The sequence below is a fragment of the Hypomesus transpacificus genome, chromosome 2 (genome assembly GCF_021917145.1).
Source record: "Hypomesus transpacificus isolate Combined female chromosome 2, fHypTra1, whole genome shotgun sequence".
In the NCBI taxonomy this organism is placed as follows: Eukaryota; Metazoa; Chordata; class Actinopteri; order Osmeriformes; family Osmeridae; genus Hypomesus; species Hypomesus transpacificus.
The window spans coordinates 4080078-4104982 of record NC_061061.1 but is presented as its reverse complement, the minus strand read 5'-3'; the positions used below and the strand labels follow the sequence as shown (position 1 = coordinate 4104982).

At 46.0% G+C, this 24905-nt stretch overlaps 1 protein-coding gene and 1 long non-coding RNA gene across 3 annotated transcripts; both read left to right on the top strand.

Moving 5' to 3' along the window:
* Window positions 1–1211: 1211 nt before the first annotated feature.
* On the top strand, window positions 1212–21399 carry chn2 (chimerin 2). 2 transcript variants are annotated; one of them, XM_047034744.1, is made up of 13 exons: window positions 1212–1742; window positions 6979–7017; window positions 8967–9022; window positions 9383–9414; window positions 9692–9805; window positions 9975–10245; window positions 15299–15382; window positions 17321–17405; window positions 18815–18988; window positions 19308–19385; window positions 19543–19680; window positions 19788–19893; window positions 19998–21399. In XM_047034744.1, exons 1-13 carry the CDS (start codon window positions 1694–1696, stop codon window positions 20167–20169), a joined length of 1398 nt encoding a protein of 465 aa, XP_046890700.1. In that variant the 5' UTR covers window positions 1212–1693; the 3' UTR covers window positions 20170–21399. The 2 variants fall into 2 exon arrangements, with proteins under 2 accessions (XP_046890700.1, XP_046890709.1); XM_047034753.1 differs by having other exon boundaries at window positions 1737–1821.
* Window positions 21400–21447: 48 nt separating this feature from the next.
* LOC124477151 lies at window positions 21448–23090 on the top strand. Its single transcript, XR_006957089.1, has 2 exons — window positions 21448–21633; window positions 21736–23090. It is a non-coding gene; the product is annotated as an uncharacterized LOC124477151 (long non-coding RNA).
* Window positions 23091–24905: the final 1815 nt, after the last annotated feature.

Below are 24905 nucleotides of genomic sequence, written 5' to 3'. Positions count from 1 at the left end.
ATAAACAATGTGAAAATTATTGCCACATTAGCCTATCAACGCCAGTTTCAAGGCACTACGGAATAAACTGAGATATGAATTAAGTGTTCATCCATTGTCAGCATGCCGCTTGCAACACAGATAACTAGGTTTAGGCTACAACCTGTCCGTGTGACATGAATTTCATAGCATTTGTTTTACAGTATTACTTTTTTGTTTGTTGAGAAACACTATCAGTACGACATAATGTCAGTGGGCGAGGTAGTCATAGGTTATGACTCATGAATGTGAAATGATATGAAGAAATAGGCTACTTGATTGAGAAATATAATTATTAGTAAGACTATTTTGAAATTAATATGATAATATTAACCTATAAGACATTTAGGAAATGTGCAGGCCTATACCTGTAACCTGACACTATTTAATGAAGTCAAGGTATTTTCACAAAGACTGTCTCGAGAGACCACAAAGACTGCAGCTTGTGTTTGGTTGAGCTACATTTAGTCATGTAGTAGACGCTCTTGTCCAGAGCGACTTACAGTGAGTCCAAGGACATTCCCCCGAGGCAAGTAGGGTGAAGTGACACAACGTCATTTGGCACAGCCAGGAATCGATCCGGCAACCTTCTGATTATAGCCCGATTCCCTAACCGCTTAGCAAGCTGACTCAATTTGTATTTGTATAGGGAAACCAGAAAGACTGTGGCTCCTGATAGGCCTACTGCAAAGACTGTGACTCGAGATACCGCAAAGACTGTGGCTCGAGATACCGCAAAGACGGCCTGTTATTACTTGTAGCCTATTAGGCTATAGATTTTTTATTGATTTTAAGCACCTTGAGCTGGAATTCCGGTATGAAATGTGCTATATAAATAAAGTGTTATTATTTATTAATGCATTTCCTAATTATTTATTTCACTGTTTCATTAGTTAATTAATTTGGACAACTTTGGACATCCACATGAGCATACATCTGCATGCTTAAAAGCTCGTTTCCCGAAGTGTCATACATGAAATAGCCTCTCTCAGTAGGCTACTTTGTGTTGTAGTTTTGGTAATGTGGGCCTATAATTTAATAAAATGTAACATCTTTAGCTTAGAAAGCTGGAGTTGAGATTTGCAGAGAACTGGTTTAGGTTCAGGGAGCCCTACAAGGCAATTGAATGAATCGATAAACTTTAGTAGCATACTGTACTCTCACTTTAAGAAGGCGTCAACGTCTCAGTAGTGTGTTTATTACAGTCCTTAAAGTGGCACATGTAAATGATAGAGTCCTGTAGGCAAAACCAAAGTATTTACATTTTTTTGTAGAATGCATGGTCAAGAATGTCGCATCCACTTCAACTTTTGCGTGGGTGTGATGCATCAGTACATTCTAGGGCTACGATAGAATAATCCATGTGGCTGTCCATTGCCTGACTATTTTTAACAGCGGTGAGTGGCAACAGTATGCGGCAACATACGGCGCGCGGGGAAGCACTCGAGAAAGGAGCGGAGAAGTGAAAGCACGTTCCACTGTCATATTAAAACTCGTAGCAGGGAACTGGTCTACTAGGTGAACAATTTAGTGAGACTTACACTACAAATAATTGACACTTCGGGAAAACGTAGACAGAAAGGGGACGTGACAGGTTGAGATGGACGGACCGCCGGAGACGTGCTGGGAGCGCACCTTGACCACACGCGAGTAACCGATCTTCAAAGCGATTGGGATGGCAGCATCTAGTAATTCAAGTCTCTCAGGTTCATCAGTCTCGTCAGGTGAGGAACATGTGAAGTGTGTGTATAGATGACTGTTCAGCGTGCCGTGAAAGGGTGAATTATTGTGTGCTGCACAAATGTAAGTGTCGTAAATACTGGCTTATTGGCTACGTAACTTTTCCCATATCTCTCCGATCAGTGCGTAATTGACATAGGCATCGCCCAACTCTTGGGCACCGCTGGCGGAGCATTTCTGTAAATAATTTGTTGATCATCAATTGAGTGTTAATCTCTCTGCCATCTGCGGTCTTTTCCTCTTTACATTTCACAGGGGAGCACTCGTGTTAATCAATTCCCACCCAAAATGTTTTGGTGTCATTTCATTTCCCACAACGCAGCCTTTTAGAGACCAGGGCTCATTATGACATTTCTTAAAGGTTCCGATTTTCCAGTAATACTGTAGGCTACAGTATTGATACAATAGTTGACATACCAGGAAGTTTACCCTCTGGAATCCGCTGAAAGCCCCTCAGGCATACTGTACTATTCATGCGTGATAGGGATAAGGAAATAACGCAAAAAACGTTGGGAATTTGTCATCAGATACAGCTAGGCAAATAGGAGTTGGCTATCGAGTTCCTCTTCCAAAGCTTAATAGGTAAACCACTGGATGTTGCCCGTGCTTGCCAGAGTAGAAAGTGCAGCATGCACTATCACAGTTCTGGACTGTGGTGACCACACCAAAGACTGCAAGAAAGGACACGTGTGTGTGTGTTTGTTTTTATGTGTGAGTGTGTGTGTGTAATGAGAATGTGTCTATTTTCACATAGAAGTGTAGTTATAAGTGTCCTCGTGAAGAAGTGGCTAAGTCCTAGCTCAATGGCAAAGGAGTGAGTTTACATCTGTGGTGTTTTTAGACCTGTACTCTACCCTTGGGGAAGCTGTGGCTTACATAAACATCTACAATAGCATACACTAGTGTCATAAAGTATACATACACATAGCTTGATGTAACCTGCTGACGTCTACAGAGCGCGTGGCCCATTTGAGCCCAAGTGTGAGTGAGTTTGTTCACCGTTCTGCTGCTGACTCTTCATCGCAGTAAGAGATATGATATCCTGTGTTTATTCAGTTCTTTCTGCTTCTTTTTACCCTCCAATCTTACCACACAGACAGAGTCCTATTTCCCCAAGGCGCTGCCCATGAGAGCCAGGAGAAAACTGCTCCAAGTTGATATAGCTTGTGGTAACCGCATACTTCAGGCAGCATTATCTCATGTGTATGTTTGCCGAAATGAGTGGATTTACTGTGTGACCACTGGTTCTTTTAGGGGAAAGTCTTTTCTTACTGTGGCTTGGAGAGCTGTCATTACTGCAGGGCCCTCGATATAATTATCAAACGTTACAAGCTGTGCTTCTGCCAGGGATGGAGTGCTTGTCACAAGGGTATCATTATTTTTGTCCAGGAGCATTTTGGCAGACACAACATTTGAATAATCTCGTCTATGAGGCATGTTACTGTGACAAATAAATCACGTTATGCTCCAAATTACACTATATGGACTTAAAACAAAATCACTTTTGGTACTGCTGTGTTCCTCTGTTTCACTGATCAGATTAGATTCCACTGGTCTGGCCAATCAAGGTTGGGCTTTGATGCGACGTGGCTTTATGAATCTGCCGAGGTGGGAGAGATGGAGTCGTAGAAGTGCATCCAAATGCATTGTGGGTTATAACCCAACGAGAGAAGGAACATCATTGAGACCCCCTATTCCCTCGAAGGCACTGACTAGTACTTTCTAATTGAAACAGAATTCGTAACATGTTCTGCTGTCATTTTCTCCCTCTGGTAGAGTCATTTGTGGCCATGTTAGTGCTGATCTCAGAGACTCCTACACCGTCTTGGCTCAGGCAGCCTCAGAAGCACGAACCAGAATCCCGTTCGCCAGACAGCTCCGAGGAAAAGAGCGCTTTGAAAATAAATGATGGGATGTAGGATTCAAGCATGTCTCCCGCCTTAGGCCCGTGCCAACGGAATTCGATTTGGAGGCAGAAGTGCGTCCTGCAGCTGTTTGGCAAAGAGTGCCCCACACATGTATCTGTCTCAACACTGCGGGATGCTATCACAGCAGTGAGGCCGAACCTGTGTACCTGAGTCATTTGTAACTGCTAACTCTAATTTCGGTGTCAGTTCGACAGACATCCGTGAGCAGGGCAAGGGAAGATCTGGATGTCAACCTTAGAAGAGGATTGATATTGTTCCTGTGTGGTGGGGGGACAGGGGGGTCATATTGCCCCCTCTAACCAGTGGTGCTGGAACATCTGCTGGTTCCTCATTCATTATTAATCACCGGCACAGGCCCCCTTTCTGGCATGCACGAGTCAGGCCCAGAATCCCATTACCAAACAGTGTGTTCTTCACTTAACTGGTGCTGCGGCCCGCACACTGTACACAGACTGGGCACTGACATGACATAATGACCCACACGCCCACACACGCCCACACACATACACACACACATACTTGTTTCCCTCTCACTCATGTTCAATGACCTGAGTTTGAAAAGTTCCTCTCAGCTTGACTATTTGCATCACTTCATACACAGAAAGGACACAGTGTAGGAGATGGAGTGATGCAGTTAGAGGTATGTGAGAACTGGTTTGACTGGGGAGGATTGTAGCTGCTTGTTTTAGAGGCGTGTGACGCACAGATGGTGTCCCTACAGGGGCCGTGCTTCATCCTTATGACACGATGATCAGCGGGGTGTGTGTGCGTGTCCATCCCTGTGTGTGTCCATATGTTTTGTTGGGTCTAGCTGTCAAAAGGGATTGGGAGGGTGTTATGTAGGGCGCAAGACCTGAATGTTTGGGTGGTCAAAGGACTTTGATAGCTTTCGTATTCCCTCATTGATAGTATTTTGTTTGTGCCTATTCATGCAAAATAGACCATCCTGGATGTTACACAAACTTTATCAATAGCTCAAAAGAAAAACCTTGCACTTGTGTTACCTTCTGAAACATCCTAAAGCCTTGCATGAAAGGTGTTTTTGTCCAAAATAGTTTGAGTTTATCTTCCCTTGATATTCAGCTTGATCTTTATTCATAACATATTCCCTTCGTCTCCGAGCAAACACCCAACAGTAATTATTTTATCGAATGCCTCTGTCTGCTGAGTAATGGAGGGCAACACAATTAATTGCAGTCTTCTCTTGGGGAGCAACCTTCCGACAGCTTCCACATTCCAGATTCCGACTGATCACCGTGCACAGCACAAACTCAACATTCTACATTTGAAATTCTTTAAGATGTTTTTTAGATCTCAAGCTCAATATGTGTGTGTGTGTGTGTGTGTGGAGTGTGTGAGTCAGCACCGAGCCTGCCTACAAGACTCTCCCTCCCCAGACAGTACTAGTCCACAAAAACATACAGCAATGGCATCAGTTATTAAAAAGAATACGTTTCAAAAGAGACTTTTTGGCGGGTGACCAAAACATAAATCCCATTCTTCAAACGGGCCGCAGTAGGTTGTTTGTTGGGATTGTTTTCTAGCTCGACTCCTGACTTTGGGACGACGATACGTTCTCCAAAGTAATGTGCTGTAACCACACATCAGCAAATGGAGCCTGAAGACTAATCAATCCCCTGGGACACCAAGCGTGGTCGCTGCTCCTAGGAGCCTCCATCAAAGTTTGTCCTTAAAAAGTCGCCCTCTGGCTCTTTCCCTCCCTCCCTCCCGCTCTCTCCTATGCTCCCCCCTCTATCTCTCTGTCTTTCTGTCTCTGTGTCTTCCTCGGTTCGACAGTGTTTACCAGCTGGAGTAATAGCGAGCTAGAGTGAGTTTTATGGGGTTGATGATGCATGGACGTGGCCCCTGTCAAGGTGTGGCTCCTCTGTGTCACTGTGCCAGTGTGAGCACAGTACCGGTAGGCACCAGTACGGAGGCAATGTGCTGACCTCCTGGAGTCAGACAGTGCACAAAGTGCTGACAGTCAGACAGACTCACTCTGGCGGAAATGAATCGACATGAATCTATAGAGACTGGGACAGAGAGGATGTTTCAAGGCGACATCTGCGGCGTCTCATCTTTCGGGCTCATTTTCTGACGTTGTCTCTCTCTCTAACTCTGGCTCTCTCTCTCTCTGTCTCATTCTCTGATTGGGTCTGTCTCGATATCTCTCCCTTTTTTTTTTTTTTCGGTCTCTCTCCCTCTTTCTGTCTCTTTCTTTCTGTCTCTGTGTCTCTTTCTCTCTTGCACACACATCCCCATTGTCCCAGGTGTATCCTCAGGGTGGTTAACATTCAGCCCGTCTCTCTCGGAGGCGGTCCGGGTCACACTATCGATTCGCCGTGGAATGTGCCGGGATGTTTTAAATGAAGACAGTTGATCTTCAGGCTTAATGTGATTCATTGTTCTTACGCGCAATTACTCCCCCTGTCTGACGGATCCTCCAGTCGGGAAGCCGTGAGATTTATGTGAGTCTTGTGATCCATCAGGAACACGTTCTGTGGTTTCAGTCGGACCATATTTGCTCGTCTGACGTTACGCTAAGAATCTCTGCTACACAGAGGGATCAGTTGATGGCCCTGAGAGTGCTGATAAAGTTGGCATACAGATTTAAAACAATTGACCCATGGCGTTTGCTTAATGTTGGAATACTTTTAGGATCTTTAGACAGAGAAGAAGGCTGTCTCGAGATTGGGTGAGGCAGGCAGCTATTCAGTTTGATGAATTTCAGTAGAAACGCCTTGAATTTGATTAAAGAATCTCATGCTCATACAAAACACCTCACCCGTGCAATTAAATGAGTGCAGATTCCCTCACGTTGTCACGTTTCCCCCCTGGGGGTGTTGAGATGGAAAAATATATCTACTCTTTTCGTTTCCCTCGCAGATTTTGCTTTAATGAACAATGTATATCATCGGACAGCGCCACCATGTACATTTCTTTAGACGTGTCTGTGAAGTAGCATTTCTCCGGCTGGTATAGATCTGTTGTGTGCCAGCCCTAAGTAGAATAACTATCTGGACATCTATATCGATTGTCCTTGGAGCAGGGAGATGGCATCAAACTGGTTTCATCAGCCCTCGCCATGTTGCAACTCAGCGTGGGGCCCTGTGCCCAATTACTTTCTATTGACGAAACAAACAACACCTGCGTCACCATGGCGATGAGCTCCCAGAAAACCCCGAGAAGCGGATGTCGGAGATGACGTGGTCTCGACGCGGCCTCCGAACATCTTTAGAAACATCTGTACATGCATGATTGTCTGACCGATGTCCTTTGTGGTTGTTTTCAGATCCCGAGGACTACCAGCCGCCCATATGGAAGTCTTACTGTGAGTATTTGTGAAGTCATGTGTGTCGATTAGGAATGTGGACCTCTGGCCCTGCCTTACATTACAAAGGATCTGTACAGCGTGTGATCTCATGAGCAGAAGCATAAATACGTAAGCCCAGTCAGGGTTTTCTGAAGAGTTTAAGTTGCAATGCATAATGCTCCTTTTTTTTTTTTAAACTAGTACTCCCCCCATCACACACGCACGCACGTAGACACGCACGTACACGCGCACAAACTTCCCTGCCAGTAAAGCATAGCTCCATCCCTCACAGGAGCGGAATTGTGTGTCCTTTAGGACATTTATTTCTACCTGGAGGAAGCCGTCGAGCTAAAATATGATGATCTTTCCAGAACTCCTCATTATGCACTGTTATGTCAGAGTGGAGCGGAACTGGCTCCTCGTGGCTCCTCATCATATCAGCGTGGCATCTGAAGCCAGACTGAGAAGCAGGGCCGTTGGGATTTCTTTTTGGGGGGTTGGAGAGAGAAAGTGCAATCCGAACTGGATCTATAGAGTGCAGTGCTGTAATTGGATGCTGCACATTTCTACACTGTGGATGTCTAATAAATCGTAAACGTCTTCTAAAAGCTGTCTCATGTTCAGCACTGAATGCGGATGGCAAATAATGTATTTACATTAGTGGGATTTTTGTTCTCAAATGAATGACAAATACGGTATCAATGTGTTTTTCCAGTATACTGTGTTTGGTAGGCCCTTGCGCCTGCCCGAGGTTGATTTGGTTTGTTCTGAATGTGTCGTGTGGTTCTTCCCATCCTTACAGTTCCACGTTTTTCACTTCTCCAATCTTCTTTTCCGCTGAGAGAAAACAGGGGGTGTATTTTTAGAGCTCACCACGTCCCCCGTCATGGGTGTGGAAGCAGTCCAGCTCGTGCTGCTTGACTTGAGTCTCCATGACAAAAAAAAAAAAGAAGAAAACTCACAGTCAGGAGTCTTCCATCCCCCGCGCGGAAAATCTGCCGCCGTTAAGACTCGGCCTGCTTCTCATCCTTTCACACCACTCCCAGTGCTGCTGTTTTGTACGTGACACGAGGACGCGACACATACAGCATTTTGACGACATGACCATTTCCCTGGTATTTCCTCACCTCCACACAGTTTCACATTCCGCACCACCAAACATAACCACCTCCCCACCGACTTCCTCCTCCAGAGGTTTAGATAACTGCTGTATTTACTGTTTGGTAGATGGTAAAGCAGCAGGCCAACAGCGGGTGCATTTGGGGGATTAAAGGCAGATTAAAATGGATGGCTTTAACATTTTAGGAAAAGGGACTACACATGACATACATTCCATTGATCTCTTCAGTCAAAAACCCGGAGGTAAGCCTGGTGTGTGTCTTGTTGTTCTGCTCAGAGACACAATCCCCCCCCCCCCTCCCCCCCAAAATCCGTTTTCGACTGATGTTACAGTACAGTATGTGTCGCTGTGTTTCCCTCCATCCCGGTCAACAGGATTAATATACGCCGCCCAACATCCTGCATTAGGCCTAGAGTCGCTCGCTGTGAAATATGCATCCATTCACTCAGAGGGCTCGGAGAGTTATGGCCGCTGTCATATTAAACACCGGAGAGATTAGCCATACCCATCTTGGCTAATGGCCCCTGGTCTACCTTGTTGCCTTTTCTCGGAATCAACCCACTGGTCGTTCGAGTGAAAACAGCCGCAAGGAGACAAAGCGACGTGTCGTGACAATGCCCTCGCCGCGGCCAGCGAATGACTCCTCCCACACGGCCTCTACTCGTCTACGTCTACTCCATTTCATACTACACACGCTGTCCTGGCCTGCATGTGTTGTGTTGTGGCTGTCGCTATGTGTTAGAACAGGACGAACGGAGCCCAGGGCGCTACATAGCTGTGGCTATAAGTGGACCCGTGGAACAGAGCCCAGTGTGACTGTCCGTGTTTCCCCCCCCCCCCCCCACAGTGTACCAGCTCCAGCAGGAGGCACCCAGGCCCAAGAGGATCACATGTCCTCAAGAGGTCAGTCCGTCTGTCCGCACGTCGACTCGAGCGGGGTGAACCGGCGTCGTCCCATGACACACACACACTGCAGCCTCTGCCAACCCACATCCATAACATCCTAACTGGCGAGGCCCTCAGAGCATGCTGTTAATCATCAGCTGTTTTACACATAGTTTGTCTAATCCAGCTCCAACATGGCAGACAGTGGTTTGGCAGCGTTAGACCGAGGCAGGGACTTTTCGACAGGCATTGATATGTGCGCTGTGGGAGAGAGACTCCTATCTCTAACACAGACTGTTAGAATGCCTGGCAAAGCCATGAACATGAGCTCTGATTGGACATGACGCCGTCACACCATGCATCTTCTCTGGCTTACAGATGGAGAGCAGACCGAAATACTACGGCAGAGAGTAAGTGTGACTTTGTTCATGCCATCGCCGTTGTCTATTCTTTAATAAGGCCGTCAGCTGTAGGCTGAGTGGGTGTCGTCTGTCGTTGATGTCTTGCATTAGATGCGGTTGGGCCTTTAAGCGTGGGTGGAGTGTTGGTTGATCGTGTGTGTGTGTGGGTTGGTTGATCGTGTGTGTGTGTGTGTTAGAGATGTGGGTGTGACATGAACAGAGAGGCTTGTGGGAGTGGCGAGGGACGAGGCCGCAGGAGTAACAAGGGATGTGTGGACGTTCACAGGTTCCACGGCCTGATCTCTAGGGAGCATGCAGACGAGCTCCTGGGGGGGTACGAGGGGGCTTACATCATCAGAGAGAGCCAGAGGCAGCCAGGGACGTACACCCTGGCCCTGAGGTAACCACACTCATGTCATGCTGCCATTGGTGGACCCCTTTTTCGCTCGCCCTTACCCACTCACTCACTCACTCACTCGCGCATTCACCCACTTACCTACTCACTCACGCACTCACTCACGAAATCACTTGTTCACTCCATCCCTCACATTCTGCCCATGCATCCCCAGGTTTGGCCGCCAGACCCTGAACTACAGGCTCTTCTACGACGGGAAGCACTTTGTGGGTGAGAAGAGGTTCGAATCGGTGCACGACCTGGTGACCGACGGCCTTATCACCCTGTACATCGAGACCAAGGCGGCCGAGTACATCGCCAAGATGACCACCAACCCCATCTACGAACACCTGGGCTACACCTCGCTGCTCAAGGACAAGATGGTGAGCCGGCTGAGCCGAGGGCGGTCGGAGCAACGCAGGGTTACCTTCCAGAGGGATGACAAGGTGAGCCGGAGTCTCTGGATGATGGGTCCCTTTGCGTTGATTAACCTTGTGTGTGTTGTTTATGTACAAGCAAGATTCGTGCGATCATGTTGGGAGTATTGTTGGAGCTATTTTTCCTTCTCAGCACCTGAACTTTGTTGTTCCGCGTCGTTGTTTTGCTTTCGTGTGATTGCAGCTGAAGGTGCGGTATGTCTGGCTACTGGACTTAACATCTCCATATGAAAAGTTGAACGTGACCTTGGCCATGACCTCTCTCTCACAGGACCAAAGGAGAGACTAGTTTGTGTTTATTGCCCGCTTTCCAACCAGTTCTACTGCTAACTGCTTCTGTCTACGGCTAGAATCTGCTACCCATGGATCCTCATTATCTGGTGTGTCTACAGCATCAAGTCATAACAGAGTATTTCACGCTTTGATAGTCTGTCCTGGGAGAAGTGCATTATCCCTGCAGGAGTGTGTGTTCTCTTATGCTTCGTTGACTGCTTTGAAAGATACTGATCACCTGGGGGACTTGGGGGTTGGTTCCTCTGAGGCCACAGTCTCAGACACAGGGCTGGTATTGAGTAAATCACACTGTGCCGCTGATTGTTTTTATGAACTGTGGTGGAATGATAATGACTAATTAACCGATGAGAAATGAGGCGTCTCCGTGTGCCTTCTGCGCAGTGTGCCAAAGCCCTTCCCTGTGTCTCCACTAGATGGCGACCAGGCCAAGCTAGCCTCGCACGTCTGTCCTGTCACTTTGTGTGTTGTGTCGTGATAGATTGGCGAGGCTTTCTCCTCTATGGATGAATATCCATACCCTGCTTTCTCATCGGCCCATGCGCTAGCTAGGGCAGTAGCTGTTATGTCATGCGACAATCTTTGGAATTTGAATAAATGCATTAGTTCTGCTGAGGAAGTATGAGGTGTCCACTAGCTCGCCATGAACGCCATTCACTGTCTGACAGAGACGTCTGTCTGGTGCCATGTCAACAAAAGGGCATGATGCCCCTCTCACGACAGTGTGATTAACGTCACTGTCAGTGTTTAGGAGAGACACACGGTAAGCCCTTAATGCTGGTATGTTAGGGACGTAGTACCACTCCTGGTCAATAGTTTACTACTCCAGGGATTCCAGCACATATTAGCACTCAGAACAACAGCAACTTCTTCCAGGGAAACTCTCCTCAATATCATTAAAATGCAGAAAATCGGACTAGATTTTTAACGATTTTGTCCTTGAGTTTGTACTTGGTTCGTAATGTGTTTATCCTTTAGTTTTGACAGAGGCGTTTTGTATCCACTAAACATACAATCCGTGCTTAATCTCATACAGAATCGTCAAGTTTGTTAAGAAAGCAAAGGACCTCTATTCTGTAAGCTTACTGTCCAGTCCAGGATCTGGATCATGACGATTTCTCGAGTGACATTATATAATGTACGGAGCCTCATAGTGACACGTGAAGACTCCAAAATCAGTAGCATCCACCTAGAATAACTGTCCGTCACATCCAATAAAAAGCCAGAGACAGGAGTGCCCGTCATCCTGTCCCATTCCACACATGTCCCTGAGGAGGCCTCGTCTAATGGCTCCCATTGAAGGCACTTAGATCTCGGTGCCCAAGCTCTACCACGCCCTTGGGCTGGAAGCCAAGTGGTTGCTGTGTATACACTCTCATCTTTATACTCTCTTTGCACATCTCGTCAAATATCTAGTCTGTGCTTCTGTTATTGAGGCATGTGTGTGGTCTCTGGGGTGTGTTTGGTTGCGCGAGTCAAATTCCTCCCATGAGATTGACTCACTCGACCTGCCCAGCCACCTTCCGTGTAGCCTCTTCAGTTCACACGCCTTGCCTATTGTGTGCGTTGGAGCTGCCACAGTGTCCAGACGCCTGCAAGTTTCCTGGTAACAACAGTCGGTTCTTGGGAGACAGTCACCACACTGGTTTGATCTCTGCAGGGCTTAGTAAGGAAAGAACTAAACAAATTATTCTTAGTTCCAGGTATTGTGTGCAACCTGGACAAATGTTGTGTAAATAATACTTGTTTGTCCTTACACCACCTACAGTATCGGCTGTAGATTCATTGCCATGAATATCTACTTGCTGAAAACATGAAAATGATTGGCCAGAATTACTGGAAGCATTCAATGACATCGACAGCCGACATATATTTATCCTCGGACTCCACTGAGCTTCAGTACCAGCTAAACCCTGTATTACTCACTTTTTTATATATATATTTTTTTTTACTACTCATCTGCAAATTCAGTGGAGTGAAGAACAATCAGTGGCTGACCACTGTTTTTCTGCTTGTCTGAGACACTGTTGGGTTTGTTTTGTGTAGGAATGTGTGTGGCTTCCTCCTGCTGTCCTTGCTGTGTCTGTGTCCACAGAAAAACACCAGTGTTACTTTCCCATGATGCCCTGCTGTCTGTTCAGCTGCGCCCTCACACAGTCTAGGGAGAATAAAAGACCCCGGACACTGAAAAGAGACCAGGGTTTTTGTCCGGCTACCTTTTGTGTCCTTTCTTCCAAGCCGTTCTTTAAGAGACGCGAAGCCATCTGCCCAGGCACAAAGAGCAGAACCCTCACTCACACACTTTACCAACACCCCCCCCCCCTTCCTTCTTCTTCTCTCCCCCCCTTTTATTTCCGTGTCTCACATTCTCTTACCCGCCTGTTACTGTTGTTCTCCCTCCAAGGGGTAAAATTATCCACTGGGGTTCCTCCCTCACGTTTCAATCCTTCATCAGGGCTACTGTGGTCAGGTTGGGTATAAACAGATACTGCCAGTTCCTTCAGAGGAGGGGGGGGGGGATGTCAGACACGACAAATGACTCCACCTGTTCTGTCACACGCCCTCCACCATTATTTTTATGGCTACAGCTCTTAGTCTTTGGGTCAAAGGGTTCAGGGTTGGAAGGTGTGCAAAAGGCCTGCAGCGTTTTTTTTCAACAGAGCTCTTGTGTCCCTCAAGGTCTGTCAGAGCTTGAAGCTGCCAAACATCCCATTTGAGCTTTAGGGCTTCTGCATATTCCTCATTTAATCTCAGCTTTCAACTTCCCTTTTTAGTCTCCGTCTCCCTCTAGGTTTCCATTCCTCGACTCACTTATTGCTCAAGATCTTTTCTTTTACTGCCACAAATCATCTCTTATCTTTCTTTCTCTCATTTCTCCACTATTCCCCCTCATTCTTATCCGATTTTTTAATGTAATCCGAACACACTCCAGCATAGAGTCGTATATCTCTGTTATCATCTGCTTGATTAAATGATGTCGTTCTATACATGATTACCCTCGGCAATCAGTGTGACTCATTTTTCTCTGGACACATAGATACACTGTCTCTCGCTGTCACCATTCTTAAGAGGCGAGTTTGCAATTTGCATTCGTATTGGGGTACACATGCTGTGCATCAGGATGTCTGTTTATTGTTACTTGCACTAATGACTATTTAGTTGTTGTTTGATTGCAGAGGAGCCTCCTGGTGCTGGGGATGTTCTCCGGGCAGGGGGTGAGGTTAGGGGGGGTGGGGGGTGGTGAGGTTAGGGGGTGGTGAGGTTAGGGGGTGGTGAGGTTAGGGGGTGGGGGGTGGTGAGGTTAGGGGGTGGTGAGGTTAGGGGGTGGTGAGGTTAGGGGGTGGGGGGGGTGGTGAGGTTAGGGGGTGGGGGATGGTGAGGTTAGGGGGTGGGGGATGGTGAGGTTAGGGGGTGAGGTTAGGGGGTGGTGAGGTTAGGGGGTGGGGGATGGGGGATGGTGAGGTTAGAGGGTGGGGGGTGGTGAGGTTAGAAGGTGGGGGGTGGTGAGGTTCCAAAGTGCTCTGGAGTCAGCAACAACCCCCCGTTGGAACTGAGCATGGCTGCAGGCTTGCAAATGATCTCCCCCCCCCCCCCCCCCCCCCCCCCCCCCCCCCCCCCCCCCCCCCCCCCCCCCTAGGATTTGACAAGGATTTGGGCACCACAGGATTACGCCCTCAATGAGGATTATGGCCGTAATCTCTCCCAATCTCAGTGGAGGGTGAGGTTCTGTCGTGGCTGTGCTGTGCCATGCTGGGGGTCTGAGAGAGGGGTGATTGGCGGGAGCAGTCAGGAGTCGGAGCGTCCGGGGCCTGGACCCTGGGAGGTCATCCACCAGCAGACTGCAGATATGCGGAGGTCAAGATCTAGTTGATTTAAGAGGGCGCGGCACGCTACGGGGCTAGGCACGGTCTGGATTGAGTTGGTGACTGTGTCAAGCTTCCGTGAGGGGGCGACGTGAGGACTTCCGAGTGCGTTTGGAGACGTGGTCCTGGGGGTTCTCAGCAGTTAAGTGTTGTCATCTCCTACTGAGGGGAGTGCTTGTCCCCGGGGCAGAGTGCTAATGGGGTGTGCGCTCTGTGCTTTAGAGAGTCTGGATGTACCATTGATTCGGCTTTGGAGATCTGCTGAGCCGTGTTGAGCAGTACTGACAGCACACCCTCCTGCAAACGACCCACTCATACCCCACCCCCAACCGCGATACCCAAGACCCCTCTCTCTCTCTCTCTCTCTCTCTCTCTGTCTTTCCTTTCTGGTTGTGTGAATGAGGGCCATTGTGTGAGACACACTCCTGCCCTGGGGCCGCCCACTGCTGCAATCCCCCCCCCCCCCCATTCCCCTCAGCCTCCCACCCCCAACCCTCCCACCCCCAACCCTCCCACCCCCAACCCTCCTCTCACTGCTGCCGCTGGACCCAGATCAGATGCAGAGCCGCCCCCATCCTGGCTGTCATCAGTTGCCCTCCTGGGTCGGAGGGGAGTGGAGTGCAGCTGTGCCGTCTCTGCGCTGTGCTGCTGCTGCCGGCGGCGTCTGCTGCTCAGCGCGAGTGTCTCCGTCCGCCGCGGAGGGTCCGATGGAGGGTCCGTGGGAGGCGGGCGAGATGCCCGCGGAGGAGGGGAGCAGGGGAGGGCTGGGAGGAGAGCTGACGGCCCACAAGGCCAAGAGACAGGAGCGCAAGCGGCAGGAGCTGCTGGCCCTGGCGCTGGGGGTGAGGCTGGGGAGCCGAGGAACGCTGCTCTGGAAGCCGCTAAAACTGTTGGCCTCCTGTCCACAGATCTCCTCCCCTCTGCTGCGGAGGAGCGCCCTGAAGGAATGCCCGGAGAGGCAGTGCTCCTACGAGAAGATCCACAACTTCAAGGTGAGCTGTTGTTTGTGTTGTGGACTTGGAGGGGAGGTGGGCAGGCTGGCTGGCTGGGAGAAGAGGGTTCTCAAGCCTTCCAAAGTAGCAAGCTGCTTCTCTGTAGATACTCTGTTGTTAGATTTTTAGATTTTTTATTATATTATTATTTTGACCTGAGTATTACAAAGTTTAAAGTCACTTTATATTCTCGTGTTTGAAAATAGCCCTTGGAAGTTAAATTGCTTTTTTACCTTCATAGGTATCTGTTATCTGGGTACAGTAAGATGTAGGCAGTTATCTGGGTACAGTAGTGGAAGGCAGAATGTGAGTTTGATCTGGTCCTGAGAATTCTTGCAGCTGTTTTCTGTGTGCATAAAGTTGAATATATTGATTGTGCCTAATGGAAAAGCGTATCATGTAACCCGTTAACTACAGAAAACATTGATTGTTTTTCAAGCTCTTGGACCTATGTGTCCGTTGATGGGAGGGAAAAGTTCAATCGATGATTTACTCCTCTATTCCTCGACTGTACATACGTAACTTGAAAGTGGGACACATTGATGTATGCTATTTACCATAAAGAGGAAAACAACAGAGAGATGGGGGGCATTGGTAAAGAGAGAGAAACCGAGAGAGAAACAGAGAGACAGAGAGAGAGAGAAACAGAGAGACCAGAGCGAGGGAGAGCGAGAGAGTGAGGGAGGGAGGGTGAGACAGAGAGAGAGAGAGAGAGAGAGAGAGAGAGAGAGAGAGAGAGAGAGAGAGAGAGAGAGAGAGAGAGAGAGAGAGAGAGAGAGAGAGAGAGAAAGAGAGAGAGAGAAAGAGAGAGAGAGAAGGATTGGGGGTGGGTGGGCATGGAAGGAAGGAGAGAAGATACAAAGGCATTTCCCCTGCTGCGGGCAGCTGAATACTTTCTTGCTATTGTTCTCATTATTGTATCTCAGGTTTCAGTTAACCTCCAGGTTACAATAGCCCTCAGCATACTATCTGCTCCCCCTGCACTAGGGCCACAAACTGTCCAGTCAACACCTGTCTCCCTAATCTGTGCTCGTCCATTAACTCCACACACACTGAATGAACTCATTATGGAGTTTATATCAACACAGCCGATAGGGATTCATAATACATGCCATTCTTTTGTGAAGGAATTGACGTTCCAGAAACGGCATCATTTAGTTAATTGTCTCCACCAGTGTAGCACGTGTGTGTGTGTCTGTGTGTGTCTGTTTGTGTGTGTCTGTGTCATTTAACACGCTACCTTGTAGGTTTGCAAATATCTATCAGTCCACTAGCCCGGTAACAGATGTCAGACATATTATTTTAAATCTTTTAATCTGACTTGAATATTCAAATGCCCTCATCAGGGTCGGGGGGTTCCCCCTCCTCTGATCACAAGGAGCTAATCCTTCGCTTCAGCGATTGGCCCTGAGCACAGCCTACTATATGACACCTTTACATTTTACCTTCATATTTTTTCATTACACAGATGCTTTTATCTCATGTGACATCCAAATAGGGTAGTAAGTACTGTAGTACGTAGAGCAGATAATCAAGGAACAGAAATTCTTGGGTTTCCCGAAGAATAAAGCTCTGTCGATGTGTTGATGTGGAGTTCTGATGACTTACAATAACACGTGAGTCAGTTGTTTGTGTCTTACAGGACGATGTGTCTGCCCTTCCCTTCACTATGAGACACTTGTGTTCTTTGGGCTGTTGTGATAATAGCAACAAAGAAAATCTGTTTATTGTTGTACTAAATGTCACACAGCACTGTAATAGCACAGGTCCGTTCTTCCTCGAGAAAGTGAGCGCATGAACGAGTCCACACGACAGTGTGTTCTTCTGAGTGGGAGGTTATTCCGTTTTTTGAATGGCTTTAGACACACAACGTTGACCTTTAATGCTGGCGAAATGCTGTCGAACTCATCGCCTGTTCTTGTTTTGTTCCTACCACAGGTTCACACATTTCGGGGGCCACACTGGTGCGAGTACTGTGCCAATTTCATGTGGGGTCTCATTGCCCAAGGCGTTCGTTGCTCAGGTAACAGTCCCCTACATTAAACAACCCAGCCATAATAGCCGAGCATATTGTACATTCCATCTGTTCAGACTGAAACTGATACTAAACCCTTTCATGGGGACTTTAGTTACACCTGGAGACAACTCCTACTTCTGTTCAGAACAGTGTTGGGTCAATTCCAGCGCTACGCTTCACAGCACATAGTTCTCCAGTGTGACACAAGCCGGGAAATGCTGTTTATTCCGTCCCAAATCAGCAGAGATCCCACATTGCTACAGAATATGATCAGGGAACAAACCAGTTTGGTTCCCCTTGCAGGAATGATATCAACAGTATCCACAAACACGATAAGAGTTATGCTATGAGAACGTCCCAGTCAAGCAAGAAAATCAACATACACTACTTTGTCTACAACAATAAACAGCCGAAAGAAATAAAGAAACTTTCACTTTATCTCTCCACAGTACATCTCATAATAGACGGGTAGGATATAATCAGTCTCTAGAGTTTTTTTTCTCTCTCACAATCCGTGATGGATCTTAAACAAGGGAAATGGGCTTTCCCACAGTGTGCGTGCTGGAGTCACAAGTTCCCATTATAGCTCTGATACAGTCTTGACATTGACGTGTGTAACGGACCAACATGGCTGCTCGCTCCTCGGACAGATGTTTGTTGTTTATCCGCTAGCCGAGCGAGGAGACCCCGGCCTAACGCTGGTGTCAGCAGACACCCCTTGTGCTGTGGCAATCCGGAGGTCTCTCTTTGTCTGATCTCCATAGTAGCCTAGAACTTGACTGTAACACAGAGACACAGCACATCTCACGCTTGCTTTCTCTCTTTCAGTCAGTCACCCCCCCCGCCCCCCCGGCCCGTTTTTCGATCTCCCCTTCCTCCTCTTCCTTCTCTCCCTGTGTGGTTTAGTACTCTTGAGAAGAAGGGACCTAGTCAGCGGACCCCGACGACAATGTGGTTGTGGCTGTAAAAGTGCCAGCTATACGTGATGATGAATGACTCAGCTGGATGTTCCGTCGTCCGTCGTCCGTCCCCCCCGTCCCCCCCATTATTCACCAAATATGTTTTATATTTATACTTAGGCCACCTAAGCCCACATTCTTGTGGCATCTCCCAGACTGCTTGTTCCGTCTTTCTCACAGCCAGTGATGTCACACAGACTCGGCTCTCTCACTCGCAGCTGTCCAACGCCTTCTCCGTGACTAAAACCACAACACTGACACCCAGCCAGCACCATCCTCCCAGGGCCACATCCTCTGTGATCCTCCACTGAGGTGCCATGAAACAGCCTGTCCGATATATCCAAGCTGGCTGTGCTTCCCTGACTCATTATTTCTGACTGACTGCTCTTTTTCAGGCTACTGTGTAATCTTTTGCTACTGTATCACATTCGAACTCTTCCCGACATCTTCCTCTAGACTGCGGGCTGAACGTGCATAAGCAGTGCTCCAAGCTGGTGCCTAGTGACTGCCAGCCGGACCTGCGTAGGATAAAGAAGGTGTTCAGCTGTGACCTCACCACGCTGGTCAAGGCCCACAACACAACGCGACCCATGGTGGTAGACATGTGCATCCGAGAGATTGAACTGAGAGGTATGGATGCATTCGTTGATACGTGCGATACGTCGATTCTGTCTGAGTGGTTTCATTACAACTGACTGCTTGGTGACTTAGATATAACTAACTTGAGTCCATGCCATGAATAAAATGGATAAATTGTGAATAATAATGCTCACCTTACCTTATCTCAGCAGCCTGGGTTTGAATCCCACCTTGGCCCTTTGCTGCATGTCTTCCCCTCTCTATCTCTCTTTCTCCCTTTCCTGTCACACTTCACTTCAAATGTGCTCAATAAAGCATGGGAAAAGCCCCAATAATTGTGTATCTAAAATTCACTCTTTCCTGATCTCAGGTCTGACGTCTGAGGGATTGTACCGCGTGTCTGGTTTCTCAGAGCACATCGAAGATGTGAGGCTTGCCTTTGACCGAGGTTTGTCTGAAACTTCCTTTCTTTCTCCCAGAACCTGAGTTTGTACAAAAGTTTGAATCAAAAAGCATATTTTGGAGCGTATTGACATTGGAAAAAACGATGTTTGTGTAATGGGAGAAAGGGAGAAACAGCGTTGAATCTTGTCTCGTCTGTGTAGATGGTGATAAGGCAGACATCTCTGCGGATACGTACGCAGATATCAACATAATCGCTGGAGTTCTGAAGCTCTACCTTAGAGATCTCCCCATCCCGGTCATTACGTTTGAGTTGTACTCCAAATTCGTCCAAGCAGCAAGTAAGACCTCCCATATGAAGACCGGCCTGACCAATCCCCATTATTCTCAATTAATCTTGTCGACCTGCATCATGCTAATGATGACATCATCCCACTTCCTCCCACAGAAATCCCCAACCCTGAATCCAGACTAGAGGCCATCCATGAGGGCCTACTGCTCCTCCCCCCAGCCCACCATGAGACCCTGCGCTTCCTGATGGCTCATTTGAAAAGGTGAGCTTCCACACACCGGCCCTCAGTATCATGGCACGTAACATGATGCTGTGGTTCCAGGGCTTTCCTAACAGAGCTTTCCCACGTGCCTGTCTTCCCCACAGGGTCACAATGTTCGAGAAGGACAATTTCATGAACGCTGAGAACCTGGGTATCGTGTTTGGGCCGACTTTAATGCAGCCCCCTGAGCAGAGTGCCCTGACCACCCTGAACGACATGAGACAACAGAAGTTAGTAGTGCAGCTCTTGATAGAGAATGAAGAGGTCTTGTTTTGAGGACTGGAGCCTTGTGCGCCTATTTACAAATTACTTTTATTTATTCTGTAACCGAGGAAACCAAGCCAAGCCCTGATTCTGTCTTCTAACAACATGTGAAACGTGTTCATAGCGTGGTCTGATTTGAGCTTACAGTGCTTTTCTCTCTTAAGCGTGGCTACAGTGTATCTGGCAAAGTTAGGTCAGAGACCACACCTGGGTTCCCGTGTGAGATACTGGGGGAAAAGTCCCAACATTCAGCAACTACTGTGAATCAAGCCACTCGTAGCATTAGCACATTACGGTGGCTCGGGTTCAATAGTGCGTTTATCAATAGGGGACCCCATATTGATTGGCTGGTCAAAGGCATCATATGTTTTTGTGCACACTGTGATGAGTTTGACAAGGGAAGGCAGGTTCAATTTGAATCCAAGATCTGTTACTTTTAAAATCTGGTTTGAGTGGGAACACATTAAGAACTATGCGCAAACTTAAATGACAATGAAGATCATTGGTAGCTTTTAAAGCACTTTTTCTTTCGCAAAGAGTGTGGTGAATTTATTTTATTCAGATGTGTTTTTATGGTGGAATTTTTCTGCATTATGTTCTTTTGTGTAATATTATGTACATAATGTTGTCTGTCAAGAGTGTCAGTGGTTTAGCCTAGCATTCATTTTCAAATGCAAACTCGGAAAAGTGTACTACTGTACAAGTAAAACAGCATACCCGTCAAGGAAAATCTGTTTTTATTGTTAGTGTGTTGTTCATTTTATTATTGAATGTTCTTAGCAAAGTCAGAATGGGTTCATCCTTACAAATATTCATGATGGAAAAAATGGATGCATGCATAGACAAAATATTTTCAAATTCAGTATACATCTGTATAATACTGTCCATGCGGGAGTTAAAGTTTGCCAACCAACTGCGGAATGCTGTATACGGTTATTCGTCCTATAACGTTTGTGGCAACAACTAAAATACCCAGCAGAATTCTCAAATGAGTCAGACTACATAGTTTGGGACATTTATGAAACACCCAAACAGCCTGGAGCCAAAGTAGTTTCCTTTACCTTCTCCAACTTTCAACTTAGTCGGAGTAATAAAGGTAGCTAACCATTGTATAATTTGATATAATTATGTGAATCCTTTTTACAAATCAATTTTATTAAAAGTATTTTTGTGATGGGTGCAATTAAGATTGTAATTTATCAAATAATGATTTATTAAAGGATGTGAAACTTCCATTTATACTATTTTGTGTCTGTCTTATTGCTCAAGTTGTTTGTATGAATAAGAGATCATTTCACCTGCCTCCATGTGGGCGGAGCTACACAGGTGATAAAGGCAGGTGAGGTGAGCAAATTCAGACACAAACATTGTAACCTCCTGTAAGTTATGTTAACATAAGTCTGCTGTAGGAAGAGGGATACCATATCAAATTCATAGTGGATTTAATCTTTCCAAGACTACAGAAGACAGCATCAGGTCACTAGCCTGCTTTTATCAACACTGCAATAGACGCACACACATTATACAATTAGTCCTGTAATAACAATATAATTAACATGAACTCATATACTCTTACAGGCGGACTACCACAAAATCCTCACCATGGCAGCGAGATACCCTTGGTGGCGGGCATTTACCGTGAGGAAGAAGAATAACACAATATCGACAGATGAGCAATCCGGGGGTGCCAAACCTGATGGGGAAACTGCGTCTTCCATCGCATCTCCAGATTCTGAAAAGGGGAAATTTCACAAGGAAATTTTTGAAGAGGCAGAGTTTGAGCCTATGTTCAATGAACAGACTTGCCGACGGAACCTCAACATTTCTCGTTCGGGACGATTTAAAGAAAAAAGAAGAGTTCGAGCGGCCATTCCAGATAACAGCAACTTTAACAATGGAAATGTCGGACTGGCTGTTGTTGCAAAATAGAATATAATGCACTATAATCACTGCCAAGTGACGAAGTGTACCTGTAGCTTTACATTTACGTGTTTAATGGACACTTTAGAGAGTACTTACTGCTAGTAAGGACAACAACTCATTGTCAATGATTTAAATATGTAGTATATTCAATAGGTGGGATCAAAATGAAGGAATAGCTCATCATCATCTTTTTACATATTCTAGTAATTTATTAGTATGTGGGTTCGTCTGAAACAATATCACGTATTACCTTGCTTATACTTCTAGAAAGGGATCGTGCAGTATTGCAAAAGTAAATCTACATGTTTTTCTGAATTTAGTTTAGTCTTTTGTTTTTACCTAAATAACCTCTAAATATATGTAATTCTAAATTGTAGGCCTATGCAAAGTGATTACAGTGTTTCTATGCAATGCTATTCTATGCTATTCTATTCTTTACATGTTTGTTTTGAACAGATGCACATGCACATCTCTCAAACTCTGTCTTTCACAAGCATGTACAAATTGCACACACGGTGACATTATGTTTTTGTCACACCAGACTCAGGTATATGAAGTAATCATTGTCAGTCGTTTAGTTTAAAACATATCTACATAATACTTAATTCACATGGAATGTAGGCCCTATAGCCTACATCCTTTTTGTTTAACTTGATATTTAAAATAACAGCAAAGATTTACAGTTTCTCATGTGTTTTATTCCTATTTGACATTGCTAAACTAAAGGTTTTGATTGTATCATTTGGTTCAAGGTTGAGGACTTTCGTTTTGCTCCATGCCAAAACTCACAGAGCAATTAAAATGTCTTAACGGAGATCAACTTAGGGCTGAAATTCATTTGGGCGTGGATGGAATTCGTACTCAATGGCTCAATGTCAGTAGATTGATATGCAAATGTGGTGAAACACAAACAAATTGTTAATGGGCTTGTCTACTTGGGGTGTGGTGAGGAATGCTGCTGTCTTGCCATACAATAGAGTAGATCACAATTAAAAAGTGTATAAACAGAACCATAGTGAATGCATTTTAGATTCCTCCACATCACTGGAAATAAGGTAGTTTCCGTAACTCATAAAAACATGAACGTGCACGAAGAGTACAAGTGCCAAACGGATGTTAAAACGCACAGGTGCAATTGGACTGATGACTTTTTGGGCGTGAGACAAGCAAGCGCACCCTCTAGTGAAGAATTCTTGAAATATGTTTTTTATTTCAGTGGATGACTAATGTTAAAAAAGACTCGAGTGCAAACTTCGTTTGACATCAGTTGCCATAGCTATCAGTGACTGCACAAGTAAAAAATGTAGGCTAAATGTTGTGGTTATCTTTTGTTGAGTTTACGGAGCCTATAGGCCTAACCATTTTAACATGAACGCATCTGGTTTAATCTTACAATTAGCCTACATTAAGTTATTTAACAGATAATTTACTGTTTAAAGTCTGTTTCAATTGTCCAGCTGTTATGACTGCAACATATTCACAATTAGTAGGCCTAATATATCTAATTTAACTACCTGTAATTTACGTAAATATAATAATTGTGAATTTGGGGAAAATACCGTACATTCTGCAATTTTCATTCCCGGGCAGACAATAAAAATATCGAATAACATCTAATATATAGGTATAATATGTCATTATCCTCCTGAGCGGCAATTATTTGGTTACTTTTTATGATCTTAATCTAGAGTAGGCTATAAGGATGGCGGGGGGCATCACTGCTTCACTCAGTTTGCCTTAGGATTCATGAGTTGGTATGATGAATTTGCTGATCACATAAAAACAAACCAGTCGAACGAAGTCATTTAGGTTAACTTTGACTCTGTAAACCAGATCTGGAGGGATGATCAGCTTCTGCTCTTTCCGGAACACGTCTTTCAATCCCAACCCTTGATTACTTCCCTGATGCCCAGAGTGAACCACTGGGTTCTTATCCCCTTGGTGGCGGCTGTCGGGAGCCACACAGATCCAACCCCGTTTTAATCAACCACATTAAGACAACATTGGGTTAGTCAACAAGTTTCTGGTCTTGTAAGAAAGATTAGGGGTTGGTTGAATAGCCTATCAAGAAAGGAGCAAAATTGTAGTAGGGAATGATGAGGATGAGCTGTAGCCTGCAGGGTGCCACACCTAGGCCCTATTTGATTTTGCTCTTATTATAATGTTGCTTGAATCAAGGCCGTAATCATAATACATATTGGGGGGGACACATCCCCCCCAATATTCAAATCTGGTCAAAATATCCCCCCCAATATATTGATATTAAAATATAAATGTGCTACGCTACGACATGCAACCACGCACGCTGTCCAAAATTGTCATAAAAAATGCAATTCGTCCCCCCCAATGTTGACTCCATGCTACAGCCTTGGCTTGAATACAACTATAGTTGTGGGTCGCACGTGTTTTCTGATGGATAAAGTCGACTTGTTTAGATGACAATTGAACAAAGTCATAATCGAGTCGTCGGAGCATAGTTTATCCGCAGTCACCTGAAATGAAAAATGGCCCCATTACTCTGGAGTAGCCTAATCTCGAGGTCAACATGAAGAATGTCACCATCCGAAAACAAATGGTTTGATCTCTGGTTTGGTCGTTTTGCGGAATTCCCAGAGAAAGAGAATAACAAAAAGCGAAACACTCCGTAGTACTAGCATTTAATGTATGAACTAATGTAGGCATACGAGAGCAACTGTAACCTAGGGCCTAGGCTATGCATACCGGTACTTGTCAAAAATTATGCAACACTTTCAGAAATGACAAAACTGCAACAATGCATGAAACTTGCTTGGATTGCCGATAGCTACGTGGCAAGCAACTTCAGA

Coding starts and splice junctions, on each gene's coding strand:
- chn2 (XM_047034744.1), top strand. CDS start 1,694: ATGGCAGCATCTAGTAATTCAAGTCTCTCAGGTTCATCAGTCTCGTCA. Junction 9,806..9,974: donor ACGTACACCCTGGCCCTGAG/GTAACCACACTC, acceptor ATGCATCCCCAG/GTTTGGCCGCCAGACCCTGA. Junction 18,989..19,307: donor CCGAGAGATTGAACTGAGAG/GTATGGATGCAT, acceptor TCCTGATCTCAG/GTCTGACGTCTGAGGGATTG.